The sequence below is a fragment of the Mixophyes fleayi genome, chromosome 3 (assembly GCF_038048845.1).
Source record: "Mixophyes fleayi isolate aMixFle1 chromosome 3, aMixFle1.hap1, whole genome shotgun sequence".
Lineage (NCBI taxonomy): Eukaryota > Metazoa > Chordata > Amphibia > Anura > Limnodynastidae > Mixophyes > Mixophyes fleayi.
In genome coordinates, this window is record NC_134404.1 from 227,269,768 (window position 1) to 227,288,968 (window position 19,201).

Sequence of the window (19,201 nt, forward strand, 5' to 3'; positions counted from 1 at the left end):
CTTATTTATAACAGAGACTGTGCACAAAGGAGAGGTGCTGCTGGTTGCAGATGTACCTGCTGCTGCTTCTGATCACATGGTAGTGGCTGCCCAGAGCTCAAAGTGCTGCTGCCAAAGACCTGGCTTGCCAAGAGATCACTGTGCCTGTAAGGGCATTGGCTACAACTACGTGCCCGCCTGATCTGAAATTCTTCCTGTGCAGCATGTACCCTCGGATCTGCCTGGAGAACTACAAAAAGCCACTGTCACCCTTCCAAAGTATGTGTGAACGGGTCTGTGCAGGCTGCGCTCTCCTTATGCGCCAGTACGGGTTTTGGAAATATGATGGCCCCTTTCCTGAGCAGCACCCGCATCTAGCACAGACACCGCATTGTACCTGTCATGCTACAAACGGCTATACCCTGATCACACTAGTTCCCAACACAGTTCCAAACTGCTGTGTTAAACAGAAGTTTTAAAATGTTTCTGCACAGTGTGTGTTTCATGCATATTATGGCGTGTAAGGTATACAAAAAAATATAGACTCTTTAATGGGACTAACGAAAGTCTGAGGGAGTTGGGCGCTTAATGGTAGAACTGTCATTTAGATCAGTTAGCGTTTCAAAGGAAAGAATGTGATTGTTCTGGTGGTGTCTCACCTCCGAGAATGCTCCGCAGCCAATACTCTGCAAAAGGCTATTTGAAGTGTTTAGCTGGGTACCAGGAGAGGACACTATGCTGCTTTTTTTTTTTGTCGTTAGTTAAATTGGTGAAGATTTCGTATAGTTAGTATTTTGTTGTAGTGTGTACCTAGTTTTAGACATCCCCACATATAGTGCAACTTTATTATCCCTGGGCATAGATTTTATACCAGAGATACCTAGGTTAAAGGAGATCCATGCAACCAGAGGGTCAATGATAAGAGCAAATATTAAGATAGACAAAGGATAAACTGACATGTACCATTGGTAATTTTCAGAGGGGTGATATAAACTGACAAAATAGCCGAAGGGTTAGTGTACAAGATGGACACCGCTTGTTTCTGATCTATTGTCGTTCTTGTATTGTCTAGGACCAGTATAACATTTCTTAGCATATAAATTAATAATTATTTGTAGAATATACATCTAAACACAGAAACAGTACTTACAACTCCTACAGGGAAAGCTAGCACAGCCATCATCCAGTCACGGAGGGAGATGAGCTTTTTTAGCTGCCGCTCTTGCTCCTGGTTGTCACTGCCCTTTGTTAGAAGACAGGACAGGTCAGACAGAACACAAATCCCAAAAAAGACAGCTTGGATCACCTATAAAAGAAATGCCAGTGTTACAGTTAAGATTTTAAAAAGTCTGCAAATGTTAAGAAAAACATTTAAAGCTCTATTCCTGTCAAAAACGAGTGTTACAACTGGCTATAGGGATTCACCACATCAATGGGTCCGCAGTGGGGAGATTTGCATGGGGAAGTCTATTTATCTAGCATTGTGGCTATAATATAAGTAAATCGATGAAAAAATGCTTTATTCTCTGAATAAAGCATTTTTTTCAATGGTCAATAAATTTGTATCTTTTTTAAATATATTTTTATCTGTTTTTTTTTTCATATATTATTTTTAATTGTCTGGGCTTTCAGTTCCACTGCGCATGCACATATTGTTTGAGACTTGCCAAGGAAAAACCACAGGTCAGTGTTGCTGAGGCAACTGAGATTTTAGTGATACATTTTGGTGATTCGCTATTACCCCAATAAACGTTGTTAGAAAATCAGCCTTATCACCTAATATTACTAAATAGACCCCTTGGTATATATACAAACAGGTGCTTAGTTGTCCACATTGTTTGTTACTGACAATTATTAATTTAAACTGTTTTCTCCTAACTGACCATTTATTTGACTAACATTTACTAATTATATGATTAAGAATAGTAAGCTGACATTGGCAATGCCATTCTTTTCAGAGTATTGATTTTCAACTTTTACATACATAACTGAACTGTGCGTTTAATTAATATTATGCACCTGGACTGATCAAATGCCTTTCTGTTCAGACTAGTAGTAGTGGATAACATCACATATGTGCAGTGTCGGACTGGGACATGAAGGGCCCACCGGGGGAAATGCAGCGGTAGGGGCCCACTACAATGGGGTGTGGCCAACTGTAAGAGGGGTTGTGGTCAGTCATTAAAGGGGATGGGGTCAGGCCATGGAGGACAACGTATAGCACCTTAGTATGGTCCATAAAGAAAAAGAGGACATTTGCAGTGAGGAGCCGCGAAGGAAAAGACAGAAGAGAAGAAAGAAGTCAATAGGAAAGTAAGTGAAGGGGAGCAAATGCAGCATGGAGGGCACTGTGTGAAACAGGGGAGACAGGGAAAGGGGAGGGATGAATTGAATACAATCAATCATCATCAGCTATTTGTGTGCTGTCCATTCTTTGTGGTTAGTGTTCTCTCCCCTCATAGTGTACACAGAAAACAAATGCTATACTACAGTACTAGAGATCAACCATTCATCATATGAAAACCACAATATAAGGGTATAGACTAAAAATTAATATATCCATGAAGCACTATGGAGACCACAAAATTATTAGCATAAAAATATATGCACATTTAAAATATTACATAAATCTAATTATACTCTAGACACTGGCAAATAAAAACAGGACTCTAAAAAATGATCTACCCACAAAATGTACACTCAATAATAATCCAATGCCACTACAAAGGACAAAAGCAAAACATTAATATTAAAGCATATAGCAGATGCAATCCTATAAGGACCTAACTGTCTGAATGTGTTTTATTCTGATTAAGATATGCTTCTATAGGGAATAGAGTCCCACAATTGATTGAAAACAAATAAACATGGAACATGATATAAACAGTGAATTTGGTTACTAGTTTATTAGGAATCCATTCATTGGTCAGCTGCAATAGGATCCTTTTATAGAGGCACTGAAGACGTATATTGCAATGAAGCCATTCTAATTTATCTCCCTCCCTCCGAGGTCACACAGTGGAGAGCTCTAGAGAAGTTTGCACGATTTATTACTTACTGATTACACGGACTCACACTGCAGTTAGGATGGCAACTTTATGACTACAGGACGCCTGCAACTACAGCAGAAGGAGTAATCTGAGATCTGTGTCACTGTGAAGCATTTCTGCCTCTCTCTGTCTCAGGAGCAGGAAGTGTTCTCACGTGCTGGCTGTAGGCAGGGATTAGTTTGACAGTCTCCGTTTCATATGTAGACTGACCGCAACTCGGTAATTCTCTGCTCTGCCTCACCAACAAAGAGGGCGGGGTTATCAGGCAACAGGGCCTCCCGGGGGATACCCCGGCTCCCCGGCAGGCCAGTCCGACACTGCATATGTGATAAATTCTCAGCTTTGTACAGAGCGGCAACCCCAGCACGGCCTTGAAAATTGTGAGCACCTTCACATGTGTGCTATCTAACACTTTCATCTGATTTAGTATTATTATCCTTTATTTATAAAAAGCTGATATATTATGCAGTGCTGTTCAATAGGAGGGGGGTGGGCTTAGGAAACAAATCATGAGACAGACTGTAATGATGGAGCTGTACAAATGAGCCCACAATAGGTGCGGGGACCACTTCATGTATAAAGTAATAGAATAACAATTTAATATTTTTCAAAACTAAAAAAAAACAAAAAATAATTATTTTTCTTATGTTCTATTGTTGTTTAATCCAATGTCCCTTTGCCTCCGCTAATGAGATACACAATCCTTAGTTGGTACAGATAATGGGGCAAATGGAGTCATACTTGTACCAACAGACAAACAGTCATCCTTACTTGAGATTTCCCATGACTAACCCAGCATTTACTAAACTGCATTTCAATGTGATATTTATGCAATAAATATATTATTGGAAGTGTAGCTCACTTGGTCCACCAAGTAGATTGTTACCAAAGCTTTTCCATTAATATTATTGGAACATACTGTGATATGTGCTGCAGTGCATTGCGGAATGTGCAGTGAGGTATACAACCAGGGGAGAGCTGGCAAATATTAGCCTGGGGGGCAAGACTCGACTCAGCAGCCTAGATTAATAAAAAAAATGCAGGTGGCCCAGTGACCCAGCCCAAGGTAGCCCATTGTGGGACCGGCCCTGGGGGGGCAGATGCCTCCCTGCTCCAAAGCCCAGGCTGCCCATGTATACAACTGTACTAAGGTGACTCAAGATAAGCTGAATACTTTTGGAATAACTAGACCTCTATGTTACTGTATGTGTTCTCACGGGATATCAAATAGCAATGCAAGAAAACACAGAAAGCACAGATGACAAACATATAAATTGTTTTCTGACACCAATGTATTATATAAGTAGGATGCAATATCCAACACTTTTCTGTGGGCTTCACTTTGAGGACCCATGGTTCAGTTTTCACTTAATAATGTTTTACTTTATTGTTTGCTACAAGAAAAATGTAATATTTGTATTCAGCTATAATGTTAAGGACATTAGGTACTTGTACAAAATAATGTTGAAATGTAAAATAACCTCTTTATTTCTGTGCTTTCCACCATAGTTTTATAAATAGAAGATCAGGAGAAACCGCCCTAAAAGGCATGAAGAGCCATTGGAGTTGCTATCACATATTAAGAATCTGATGAGTCAATTTAATTAAATATCACTTTACCAGGGGCTAACTTCACTGGGCAATTAGGAGACAGTTTTATTACTGGTTGAATTTACCTACAGATATTAGAGCAGTTAACAATATTGTTTGCCACATGCATGGTTAAGGGAATACTTGCAAAATCTATATAAAACAGAGAAAGTAGGTACAAAATTACATAAGTAAGCATTATCTTTTAGACAGCTCAAAATATTATGTCATTACTGTTAATTAATGTATCTCCAGCAACTTCAGCTAGCCAAATAAGTTGATTTTTTTCAGCCATTTTATTTAGTTAATTATTGGCTAAGGCATGAAATCAACAAGTGTACGATGCCAAAAATAATTGATTTAAGTGATGAGAATGTGAACCAACTAAATTTGATCAGACAAGGAAATAATTCTATTGACAGTTACAGGGACTACTGCCATAAGCCGAGGTGAGCATCTTGCCTCAATCTAAGAAGTATCAGCAGAAGACACTAATATTATTTTATAAAGAAATAGCAAAATAAAACTATTAACAACTGTAATATGTGTTGTCTGATTCTTATGCTGACAGGAGGAAGCGGGCAGTGACTGGTCCTTGAATCACTGTTCATTTTTTCCTGTCAGTATATGTTTGAGAAGCGCACCTCAACTCTTTAATACACAGAGTCATGTCTGAAACAAATGTACCTCTATTTTTGTACAAAGATGTGCATTAAGATTAGAGATGAACGGGCTCGGATATCTGACATCCGAGCCCACCCGAACGTTGCCGATCCGAGCCGGATCCGAGACAGATCCAGGTATTCCCGCCAATTGCAAAACTGAAACCGAGGCTCTGAGTCATAATCCCGCTGTCGGATCTCGCGATACTCGTATTCTATAAATTCCCCGCTAGCCGCCGCCATCTTCACTCGGGCATTGATCAGGGTAGAGGGAGGTTGTGTTAGGTGGTCCTCTGTCCTGCTATATCTCGTGCTGTGCTGTGCTATTCAGTTCTGTGCTGTGTTCTGCTCAGTCCAGTGGTGCTGTGTCCTGTGCTCTGTCCTTCTGCAATATTACAAAGTTCACTGATTCTGCAGTATAAGTCCATTGGTACTGCTATATTACAAAGTTCACTGATTCTGCAGTATGAGTCCATTGGTACTGCTATATTACAAAGTTCACTGATTCAGCAGTATAAGTCCAGTGGTACTGCAATATTACAAAGTTCACTGATTCTGCAGTATAAGTCCATTGGTACTGCTATATTACAAAGTTCACTGATTCAGCAGTATAATTCCAGTGGTACTGCTATATTACAAAGTTCACTGATTCAGCAGTATAAGTCCAGTGGTACTGCTATATTACAAAGTTCACTGATTCTGCAGTATATGTCCATTGGTACTGCTATATTACAAAGTTCACTGATTCAGCAGTATAATTCCAGTGGTACTGCTATATTACAAAGTTCACTGATTCAGCAGTATAAGTCCAGTGGTACTCTCCTGTGCCGCATATAATTTTTAAAGGCTTTGCCGAGTGTGTGTGGCTTAGGGGTATGCTCTCTTGTGCTACATATAATGGAAAACAAAAATTTGGAGGATAAAGTAGGGAAAGATCAAGACCCACTTCCTCCTAATGCTGAAGCTGCTGCCACTAGTCATGACATAGACGATGAAATGCCATCAACGTCGTCTGGCAAGCCCGATGCCCAATCTCCTAGTACAGGGCATGTAAAATCCAAAAAGCCCAAGTTCTCAAAAAGTAGCAAAAAGAGAAACTTAAAATCATCTGAGGAGAAACGTAAAGTTGGCAATATGCCATTTACGACACGTAGTGGCAAGGAACGGCTTAGGCCCTGGCCCGTGTTCATGACTAGTGGTCCAGCTTCACCCAAGAATCTAAGCCCTCCTCCCCCCCTACAAAAAATTTAAGAGAGTTATGCTGTCAGCAATAACAACAAAACAGCAAAGAACTCTGCCTTCTAAACAGATGACATCACAAATCCCCAAGGTGAGTCCAAGGGTGTTGGTGGTTGTGAAGCCTGACCTTCCCATCACTGTATGGGAAGAGGTGACTCCATCCAGCATTTGCAGCACACCCTCTGCATATGTTGGAAGGATCACCCACAGTGTAGATCCAGATTTGGATAATCAAGGTGTCAATGTTGTACACAGGGAGGAGGCTATTGATGATGTAGCTGGCGCTGTGGAGGAACTTGCTGATGAGGATGGTGATGTGGTTATTGTAAATGAGGCACCAGGGGGGGAAACAGCTGATGTCCATGGGATGAAAAAGCCCATCGTCATGCCTTGTCAGAAGACCAAAAAATGCACCTATTCGGTCTGGAGTTATTTTTATCCAAATCCGGACAACCAATGTATGGCCATATGTAGCTTATGTAAAGCTCAAATAAGCAGGGGTAAGGATCTTGCCCACCTAGGGACATCCTCCCTTATACGTCACCTGAATAACCTTCATAGTTCAGTGGTTAGTTCAGGAACTGGGCCTAGGACCATCATCAGTACAGGGACACCTAAATCCCTTGGTCCTGTTGGATACACACCACCAACACCCTCCTCGTCAACTTCCTCCACGATCTCCATCAGATTTAGTACTGCAGGCCATGTCACCAGCCAGACTGAGTCCTCTTCTATACGGGATTCATCCGAGGTATCCTGCAGCGGTACGCCCACTACTGCCACTGCTGCTGTTGCTGCTGTTAGTCGGTCATCTTCCCAGAGGGGAAGTCGTAAGACCGCTACGTCTTTCACAAAACAATTGACCGTCCAACAGTCGTTTGCCATGACCACAAAATACGATAGTAGTCACCCTATTGCAAAGCGTATAACTGCGGCTGTAACTGCTATGTTGGTGTTAGATGTGCGCCCGGTGTCCGCCATCAGTGGAGTGGGATTTAGAGGGTTGAGGTATTGTGTCCCCGGTACCAAATCCCGTCGAGATTCCACTTCACTAGGCAGGCGATACCAAAGATGTACAGAGAAGTACGAGCATGTGTCTTCAGTGCTCTTAAAAATGCGGTTGTACCCACTGTCCACTTAACCACGGACATGTGGACAAGTGGTTCTGGGCAAACGAAGGACTATATGACTGTGACAGCCCACTGGGTAGATGCATCCCCTTCCGCAGCAACAGCAGCTGCTGCATCAGTAACAGCATCTCCACAACGGCTGCTCGTGCCAAGGCAGACAACATTGTGTATTACAGGCTTTAATAAGAGGCACAACGCTGACAACCTATTAGAGAAAATGAGGGAAATTATTTTGCAGTGGCTTACCCCACTTAGACTGTCCTGGGAATTTGTGGTGTCAGACAACGCCAGTAACATTGTGCGGGCATTGCATATGGGCAATTTCCAGCACGTCCTATGTTTTGCCCACACCGTTAATTTGGTGGTGCAGCATTACCTCAAGAGTGACTGGGGTGTGCAGGAGATGCTTGTGGTGGGCCGCAAAATTTCTGGAAACTTTCGGCATTCTGCCAGTGCCTACCGCAGGCTCGCGGCACATCAAAAAAGCCTGAACCTGCCCTGCCATCACCTCAAACAAGAGGTTGTGACGCGCTGGAACTCCACCCTCTATATGCTGCAGAGGATGGAGGAGCAGCAAAAAGCCATTCAGGCCTACACCGCCACCTACAACATAGGCAAAGGAGTGGGGATGCGCCTGAGTCAAGCGCAGTGGAGACTGATTTTCGTGTTGTGCAAGGTTCTCCAGCCGTTTGAACTTGCCACACGAGAAGTCAGTTCCGACACTGCCAGCTTGAGTCAGGTGATTCCCCTGATCAGGCTGTTGCAGAAGCAGCTGGAGAAAGTGAGGGAGGAGCTGGTAAACCATTGCGATTCCACCAAGCATGTAGCTCTTGTGGATGAAGCCCTTCGTACCCTTTGCCAGGATCCGAGGGTGGTCACTATTTTAAAATCAGAGGAATACATTCTGGCCACCGTTCTCGATCCTCGGTTTAAAGCATATGTTTTGTCTCTGTTTCCGGCGGACACAAGTCTGCAGCGGTGCAAAGACCTGCTGGTCAGGAGACCGTGACATGCCAACAGCTCCACCCTCATTTTCTTCCACATCTGTGGCTGCGAGGAAAAAGCTCAGTTTTACTAAAAGACCCGCTGGGGGGATGCTGATAACATCTGGTCCGGACTGAAGGACCTGCCAACCATTGCAGACATGTCTACTGTTGCTGCATTGGATGCTGTCACAATAGAAAAAATGGTGGAGGATTATTTTGCTGACACCATCCAAATAGACATGTCAGACAGTCCATATAGTTACTGGCAGGAAAAAAAGCCAGTTTGGAAGCCCCTGTACAAACTGGCTCTATTTTACCTGAGTTGTCCCCCCTCCAGTGTGTACTCGGAAAGAGTTTTTAGTGCAGCGGGGAACCTGGTCAGTGAGTGGCGAAGGAGGTTGCTTCCTCAAAACGTTAAAAAAATGATGTTTATAAAAATGAATTATCAATTCCTTAATCAAGTACAGCACTGCCCTCCAGATAGTACAGAGGGACCTGTGGTCGTGGAGTCCAGCGGGGACGAATTGATAATGTGTGAGGAGGAGGAAGTACACACTGTAGAGGGAGAGGAATCAGAGGTTGAGGATGAGGACGACATATTGCCTCAGTAGAGCCTGTTTAGTTTGTACAGGGAGAGATGAATTGTTTTTTTGGTGTGGGGGCCTAAACAAACCAATCATTTCAGCCACAGTTGTTTGGTAGGCCCTGTCGTTGAAATGATTGGTTTGTTAAAGTGTGCATGTCCTATTTCAACAACATAAGGGTGGGTGGGAGGGCCCAAGGACAATTCCATCTTGCAACTCTTTTTTTTCTTTGCCAGCTCTTTTTGTGGGGGTCCAAACAAACCAATCATTTCAGGCACAGTTTGGTAGGCCCTTTCGCTGAAATGATTGGTTTGTTAAAGTGTGCATGTCCTATTTCAACAACATAAGGGTGGGTGGGAGGGCCCAAGGACAATTCCATCTTGCAACTCTTTTTTTGCCATTATGTGACCATTCAACAGTCGTTTGCCATGAGCACAAAGTAAAACAAAATTAAAACAAATTCAACAAATTAAACCAAAAGTAAAATGCCCTGTCATAATCAAAAACAAGAGGTATTGATGTGCTAGAACTACTGTAGTGTTTATAAGTTATAAACACTACACTTGAAAGCTTGAGCCTTTAAATGAAAAAGTCACTCTTCATTGCACGAATATTTGCAACAGGGACAGTTTTATTGTTAACAAAGTCAACAAATAACACTTCGACCCTGTCTGTCTTTCACATACTTGATGGGATCTCAATGACGAATGCTCTGTACCATGGTCGTCTAAAACAAGAGGTATTGACGTGCTTGAACTACTGTAGTGTTTATAAGTTATAAACACTACACTTGAAAGCTTGAGCCTTTAAATGAAAAAGTCACTCTTCATTGCACGAATATTTGCAACAGGGACAGTTTTTTTGTTAACAAAGTCAACAAATAACACTTCGACCCTGTCTGTCTTTCACATACTTGATGGGATCTCAATGATGAATGCTCTGTACCATGGTCGTCTAAAACAAGAGTTATTGACGTGCTATAACTACTGTAGTTTTTATAAATTATAAACACTACACTTGAAAGTTGGAGGAGGTATTGTGGCCCCGGTACCAAATTGGGTACCGGGGCCACTCCACTATGCAGTCCAGATAGAGGCGTATCAGATATTAAACAATGTTGACTGTTGCTGCCAAATCATAAATTAATGACCTGTCATCGTCAAAAACAAGAGGTATTGACACGCTCAAACTACACCCTGTATATGCTGCAGAGGATATAGGAGCAGGCAGCTGTGCAGTGGAATTCAGACCATTTGAAGGCGGAGGTATTGTGGCCCCGGTACCAAATTGTGTACCGGGACCACTGCGCTATGGAGTCCAGAAAGCTACCTCGGTGAAACGTTTTGGACTAAAAACAATATTGTGAGGTGTGAGGTGTTCAGAATAGACTGGGAATTAGTGGAAATGATTGTTATTGAATGTTATTGAGGTTAATAATAGCGTAGGAGTGAAAATAAACAAAAAAACTTGATTTTAACACTTTTTATGTTTTTTTCAAAATAAATCCGAATCCAAAACCTTAAATCCGAACCAAAACCTTTCGTCAGGTGTTTTGCGAAACAAATCCGAACCGAAAACCTCAAGCAAATCCGAATCCAAAGCACAAAACACGAGACACCAAAAGTGGCCGGTGCACATTCCTAATTAAGATATTAGCATCTATAGAGGGTGCAACCATTTGAACTGTAAGCTTTTTAATGAGTTTATGAAGTAATAGCCTAAACTGTACACTATTAAGCTTATGATTGGGCGCAAAAGACAGATACATATTAAATAAAGTGTTTTCAGATTGGGTAAGCATGTCATTTGTATGTAAAATACTCCTTGGATGGTATAATTTCAAGTATGTTTAAGTGTAAAAAAAAATTCTATGTAATACCTCTTATTTCCTCCCCATTTCCTCTTCTGGATATTCCATTTTTAAGGGGAAACATAGTCTTATATTTTCTCTCAGTGTTTTTTCAAAGAGGATTTGGTATATAGGGAGTCCAATCCTCATTGTTCTCATAATTTTTTAAATCTTCTTTATCCTTGATAAACTGTGCCTTAATGTTTTCCCATTTATTATGTAAGATTTGTATGTGACACATTTAAATTTTCACATGTATTTAACTTGCGTTATATACATTTTGTTTGCATTTTTACATGCAGTAAAAAATGCATTGCAAACGCCGGTTTGTGTACATTGTATACATATAATAAAGACCCAAATTTTTGGCAGCTTTTAACAAGTGCATTAATAATGCATATATTGTCCCCTCTGCCCCTCCAGCTTCTATTTATCTGATGCACCTCTGACCTACCCATCCATGTCTCTGCTATTTTGATGACCTTGGACAGGAATACTATCTGCTTCTCTGTCCCAAAACACATTCCAACCGTTAATGATTAAACCTTGCAATGCTGACAGCAGTGCATCACTCCACTCATAGCTCCCTACAGCAGCCATGGCTCTTCCAGTTGCCTCCTCTGGGGCTATCTACTATAACTCCACATTTTCTCACCTTCAATTGTTTTTCCACTTTATTGCATTCACAATATTCATTATTCTTTTTTTCTATTTGATCTTATTCCCATTTTCTATTAAAATATTTAACTTCTTCCCCTTTTTCACCCACATCTTCTTCTGCAACCACGTATCCTCACCCCTCTTGTACCTATCTGCATTACACCATTGCCAATTGCACCCCAGCTTGACTAACACATTTTTTAGCATCTTTGTCTACTTACACCTATTCCTCCATTTTTAGCCCGTCTTTAGCCCCCTTGCCATCAACAATACTGCAGATCACTGATTCTAGTGCAACACCACCCAAAACATCTATTCACAGGACATTAGCAATTAACGGCTACAAACAGATAAGCCACTCTAAACAATCCTATTCTAGTGAGTAAGGAGGCTAGTTAGCTCTTCCGATCTTTCTTAAACTCAGTCCGAAGTTGGAATTAGAAGGCCCTTATGAAACATTTATATGTTTTCAAGACAACAATGTGGGGGTTTCAGTTGGGGCATTTAAACCAAAATACAGTATTGTGTCTAGTTTAGGATCAATGGGGAAGGGAGTAAAATGTCTAATTTATGTGCTAGTTACTACAATATTTTAACGTTGGTTGACACGGGCACACTTCAGGTGATGTACACACGAACATCTTCTTGCTTTTCTAACTTGTCAGGATGTCAAAGTAATTCATAACATAAAGTTGCACGCACTTTTCTAATACTAAAGTATCAGAGACCAGCTCCCTAAACACCGGCCACTGTATGGCATCGGTCATACTGCACAATGAAAAAGAGGCATGTTTAAATACTTTACACTCCTCCCACAGCCTTAGCTTGATGGACAGATGACAGTTCCACCTTGCCTTTAAAATAAGTTCCTTGCAGACGTTCTGTTTTGATTAGCCTCAGTGCAGACCCACCCTATCAGTCTGCTGTTAGCTGTGGAAGGAGCTACGAACCATTTCAAAACATGTAATGTACTTTACTATTATTTTGTCACACATGTGTCCTCCACCTGTATCTTTTTAACTTAGTTGCACTACTGTACAAAAGCGTTACCCTGTTTGCAGTCTTTTTCTGCAGACTGCCAGCTAAATACCTAACTCCTCTATTAGAAGCCTGAGGCAAACCACTCCCTTTGTCACCAGCGGTTACAACAAATGTGGTTATGTGGCAACAGTGTTGGCAAGCGTGTCACAACACCCAAAAATGTATGGATCTTACACAAACCACGGTACTTCATATAGAATTCAGTAATATATTTTACAAACTTACATCCCACTAGAGATTAGGCTTAATGAATAGTTTATGATTAGGCTCTTAGTCAAACTTTTTTAAATTATTAAAAACCTTCCTAACCCCAACACATGATGAAATTTTTTTTATTAATATTTTTAATTAACTTTGTCCATTGTAGCTGAAACATTAATGATTTAGTTGTAGTTTTCAAATAAAGATATTGGGTTTAGTGACCTCTACCTCTTTTCACCTTAGTTTGTTTTGGAACACTGAGTCATTTATATCAGCTGCAGATTTACAGTTGTATGGAGAGCAATAGCATTCCCATAAATGCTAACTATTTGTCCAGCACTCTATTGGGAGGGCTACATGTATTTTCTGAATATGTTTTAGAGCTTGATTTTTATAAAAAAAACTATGCTGTACAACCAATAGGGCACATGGTTGCTTTTTTTAAAAATTGTTAGATATTATGCAGTGATTCTGACTCTAAGCAATATTACATATTGTCCAGAATTCCATTGCTGCTAAATGCATTGTTCCACATAGGTTTCTAAATGTGGTAATACATATATTTGAAAAATGTAATGTTATTTAATTCAATTTAATTTCTTCAATTCCAAAAAGTAATTGCAATTGCAATTATGTGTTTCCAATAGCAAAAAATATGCACTCTGGGATACACTTGAAACATGGGAGGCATCATCATCATCATCATAAAAATCAAACGCAATATTTGTAAATAAAATATTTTTATTATGTCTGTCTCACAATTTGGAGCTGATTTAAAATCTGTTGCACTGCAAATGTGCACAACTTATGCCAGTATCTAACACTAGTAGCTTCTTGCACTTTGAAAGTCACATCAGGGACATTCACGTGCAAGTGCTCTACAGCACGGTTAAGCACATCCATTTGAGATGCATCTTATTTTTTCTAATAAATCTCTTTATTGGGGTAATGCAAAATATATAATATAAACTAGTCCACGTAGTAAGTGAAATTCTCACAGAAACTTATAGTATAATAAATATTATGGACAAAAAGAGAGAAAAAAAAATTGTGGTCCCGTGCCTGTTGGTCACAGCTAAAAATGCCAGCAGCTAGTATGCACCCTGCTCACGATTGTTCATTTGGGGGTCCAAACCAGTATCTTGCCTAGGGCCCTATGAGGTCTAAATCCGGCTCTGCTTGCCACACATTCTTGCCTAATCAGTGCTTGGAGTTTGTCAGAATTTGTGGGTTTTTGTTTGTCCACCCGCCTCTAAAGGATTGACCATAAGTTCTCAATGGGATTAAGGTCTTGTGAGTTTCCTGGCCATGGACCCAAAATTTTGATGTTTTGATACCCAAGCCACTTAGTTATCCCCAAGCCACTTAGTTATCACTTTTGCCTTATGGCAAGGTGCTCAATCATGTTGTAAAAATACATTGTTCGTCACCAAACTGTTTTTGGATGGTTGGGAGAAGTTGCTATTGGAGGATGTTTTGGTACCATTCTTTATTCATGGCTGTGTTCTTAGGCAAAATTGTGAATGAGCCCACTCCCTTGGCTGAGAAGCAACCCCACACATGGTCTCAGGATGCTTACTGCTGGCATGACACAGAACTGATGGTAGTCTTCTCCGAACAAGTGTTTTTCCAGATGCCCCAATCAATCTGAAAGGGGATTCATCATAGAAAATGACTTTATCCCATTATTCAGCAGTCCAATCCCTGTACCTTTTTCAGAATATCAGTCTGGCTTTCTTGACACCATGCCATCCTCCAAAAGTCTTCGCCTCACTGTGCGTGCAGATGCACTCACACCTGCCTGCTGCCATTCCTGAGCAAGCTCTCACTGGTGGGAGTGGGCTTACTCACAATTTTGAACACAGCCAGCCCCAGCTACTACATATAGTCTCGAATAATCCAAACCCCAGCCATGGCACAACAATTAGACCCACTACCTGCAATAGTGCTCCGGTAATACAGAGCGCCGCTGGAGGAAAACTCGTTACTATGCCGATTTCCTCCGTTATAAATTTATCTTTTCATCTTACATCAATGCCCTTTCAATTGGCAAACAAACATTTCTCAAATCTCTAATATCCAACCCATGTCGCCTCTTTGCCACCTTCAACTCACTTCTCTGCACAACTGCACCTCCTCCTTCCTCCCTCACTGCCCATTAAGGCAGACAAAATTGACACCATTTGACAAGATATTTTCTCATGCCAAATTCCACTCACCCTACCCACCTTTATCTACACACCCCAATCCACCCTTAATTCATACACTCAAGTAACTTAAGACAAAGTCTCTGCACTCATCTTATCATCTCACCTTACAACGTGTCCACTCTACCCTATTCCCTCCCAACTTCTCTGCTCTCTCACCTCCACTGCATGCCCACCTCTAACTCACTTCTTCAACCTGTCTCTCTCAACTGGCATATTTTCATCCTAGTTTAAACATGCGCTCATCTCACCTATCCTAAAGATACCATCTCTCGATCCAGCCTCTCTCTCCAACTACTGCCCTATTTCTTTCCTTTCCTTTGCCTCCAAACTACTTGAGCGATTAGTGTACAAACGCCTGTCTCACTTTCTGTCCTCTCATTCCATTTTTGCCTCTCTGCAATCAGGCTTCCGCCCCCAACATTCCACTGAAATTGTTCTCACAAAAGTGACCAAGGATCTACTTACAGCAAAATCTATGGGTAATTTCACCATACTCATTCTCCTGGACCTCTCTGCTGCATTTGAAACTGTTGACTATCCTCTTCTCCTACACACCCTTCCTATTGGCCTTCATGACACAGTTCTTTCCTGGCTCACCTCCTAACTATCTAACTGCTCCTTTAGTGTTTCTACCTCAGCCACATACTTCCCTCCACTCCCACTATCTGTTGGGTCCCACAAGGTTCTGTTCTTGGCCCTTTACTATTTTCAAGGTACATCTCTTCTCTTGGGTCACTAATTCGCTCATTTGGCCTCCAATAACACCTATACACTGATGACACCAAAATCTATATCTCTTTCCCTGACCTCTCTCCTTCTGTAATATATTGTCTAACCAACTGTCTTTCTGCTATCACATGGATGTCCCAACGGCTACCTAAAGCTCAATATGTCCAAAACATATTATCCCTCCCAGAGTTACCACCTCCCCTCAAATCTCCCTCACTGTCAATAACACCACAATTTTCTCAGTCTCCCAAACCCGCTGCCTTGGTGTCACACTTGATGCCTCCCTCTGCTTTATTCCTCACATCAAGACTCTCTCCCAGTCCTGTCGATTCCACCTTAAAAACATTGCCAGAATGCGCCCTTTTGTTACTCAATTTGCTGCAAAAACTTTTATCCATTCTCTCATCATCTCCCGTCTTGACTATTGCAACCTCCTGCTATCTGGCATTCCTGATACCAATATATCCACACTTTAATCAATCCTAAATGCTGCTGCAAGACTTATCTTCCTCTCTCACTGCTCCACATCTGCTGCACCACTTAACAAATCCCTACACTGGTTCTCTGTGTCCTCCAGAATCAAATTCAAATTACTCACCCTTACCTACAAAGTGCTCAACAACACTACTCCTGCATACATCTCAAATGTCATATAAAAATACTCTCCCTCCCACCCTCTTAGATCTACCTCTGACCTTTGCCTTGTCTCATCTCTGGTAATTACCTCTCACTCCCACCTAAAAGAATTCTCCTTTGCTGCTCTCCACTTATGGCATTCCATAACACGCTCAATCAGACTTTCCCACAGCCTTCAAATCTTTAGATGCTCTTTGAAAACCCATCTGTTTTAGAGGTGACCTTATCCTTGAAAACACGATTCACACTAAGGCACCCTCACAACTGTACCAATCTCCACTCTGAGCCACATTTGCTCCTCTTGTTTCAGTTGTGCCCTTTTCCACTTAGAATGCAAGCTCTCTAATGAGCAGGGTCCTTCATACCCTTTGTTTTCATGTCTGCATTTATTTTGGCTATCCTGTATGCCCCTGTTTTATGTATGTACTGTTTTCCCTACTGTACGGCGGTGCAGAGCATTGTGGCAGCTTACAAATCTACGACGATAATAATAATAAGAAGAATAACTTGAAATTGAATAAGGCAAAAGTTGTGCAAAGTCTGAAAGAAAGTAGTGTGAAAATGAGAAGTGACTGATTCCAATGTAATACAAACAGTGGCGGATCCAGGGGGGGGGGGGGGGGCGATCGCCCCCCCCTACCAGGGGCTTGCTGCCGACAGCTGCACACTGTGCAGGTCCGTTCAGCAGTGACAGTGTGCTGCCCGGCTGCTCTGATTGTGTTTTAAACACAATCAGAGCAGCGGGACAGCACACTTTCACTGCTGAACGGACCTGCACATACTGTGCAGCCGCCCGGCAGCCTTAGAACACAGAAAGGGGGCGGGGCCTAAATCGCCCCCCCTAAAATCGCCCGGGGTAGGACAAATGTCTGGGTCCGCCCCTGAATACGAAGTGACAAGTAAAGAGACTGCTCAATCCAAGTAAATGGTCAAGAATTAAAAACATGGATTACTACTGTACACCATATGTTAGATAACATGAATGAAGAAAAGAAAAAAGTAGGCGGAGAGTAAGCACATCCAAAACCACGCCTCTATACACCACTTAATGCAAGAGAGTGTGTGAAATATAAAGAAGACCCTAAATCAACGGGTAATTAAAATCCATGATTGCAATTATAATTGTACTAATACTGATTGTCAACTAAAAATGGAATTGGGAAGGAAACATGGAGTCATGTTTATTGACAGGCAGTTCTATATTAACAGGTAGGTGGCAATGAATAGATTAGAGGCATCGAAAGTAGCATCTACAACGTCAGTGATTCTAAATATATATATGACTGAGTTATACACAATGATAAGAAGGGACAATAAATATGCATTTGATACTAATTGTGTGGAATGGAAGAGATGGAGAATGAGGAAAATGAATGTGACCCTCAAGCAGAGCAGATTTTATAAAAGTGACAATGTAAAATAAATCTGTGGGCATTATATATATAAACTCCCATTTTCGCTTGCAATTGTGCTTGTCGTCCTTTTATAAATATGCCCCTATATTCTTCTTGCCCTGCAATAGTTATCGGCACCAGTGCCTACAATGGGCTAATAAATAATTAACTTCTACTCTGTAATTTTGGACATAAGTGGTACTGCAGCAGCTGATTTTAATCTATAATTATTAATTTCATGTATCATCATTCCAAATCAACTGTTACAATATTCAACTACCTTTTTCCTTATAATTAGATAGATTAGATTTCACTCATAATACTTAATGGACAATCAAAGCTGACTGAAAGTCTTGAATTTGGATTTTGTATCTCATACAGTTTTTGATGTAAAAGAATTTTAACATTTCAAAAATCCACAAGTTATGGCATTGTGAGAGTGCAGAAATCTAATTTTCTTAGGCCAAGATTAAGATATTTCAATAAAAACATTTTTTTTCAGATTTTAGCAGACTTTGATATACCAGATGACTAGGTTTCAGGAAGTTAACACTTCAAGGTCACAAACTCAAAAAGTTGAAAAACGATTAAAAAAACATATCACCTAATATTTAAAATATATGTATGTTTATTCCTTGATGTTTTAAGATTGTTCATGCCAAATTTAAAATTGATATCTCGAGGGATCTTATATTTATAGTAATTGTTGCTTATTGCAACATTCCAAAAAGTTAATCTCTGTGTCTATACACATACTGTGCCTGAGCAGGTGTAAATGGTACATATTCTGTTAGTGTGTGTACCACAGGTGGAAATGGTACACATTCTGTTAGTGTGTGTACCACTCGCAGCATATTAGATTAATGGTATGTGGAACAAAGATATAAAGGGAAGGTATTGAATGACAGATCATATCTGAGCAGGGCCGGATTAACCCGAGGTCTAACTGGGCTATAGCCCAGGGGCCTCGGGCATCCAGGGGGCCCTTCAAAGTCCACAGCAGCATTATTGATCGGTCCGGGGGCGGGGGCGCCCCCAGCCCGATCAATGCTGCTGAGCACAGTCAGTCCAGTCCTCCGTCCCCGGCGCTCAGTACTCTGCTTACTGAGGAGATCTCGCGAGTAAACTCTCGCGAGATCTCCTCAGTAAGGAGCTTACAGCACGCCGGGGACGGAGGACTGGACTGACAGGTAAGCGCTTTGGGGGGGGGACCTCACGGGGGACGGGGGCGGCGGGCGGCTCACAATGGGGGCCTCACGGG

General features: G+C 41.4%; 1 protein-coding gene across 3 annotated transcripts in view; it reads right to left on the minus strand.

Moving 5' to 3' along the window:
- Positions 1-19,201, minus strand: part of AIG1 (androgen induced 1) — a 285,135-nt gene that overhangs the window by 193,250 nt on the left and 72,684 nt on the right. For all 3 annotated transcript variants that reach the window (XM_075203234.1, XM_075203233.1, XM_075203235.1), the window contains exon 2: positions 1,130-1,285. In XM_075203234.1, the coding sequence (XP_075059335.1) occupies positions 1,130-1,285 (156 nt within the window). The remainder of the gene's footprint in view (positions 1-1,129; positions 1,286-19,201) is intronic.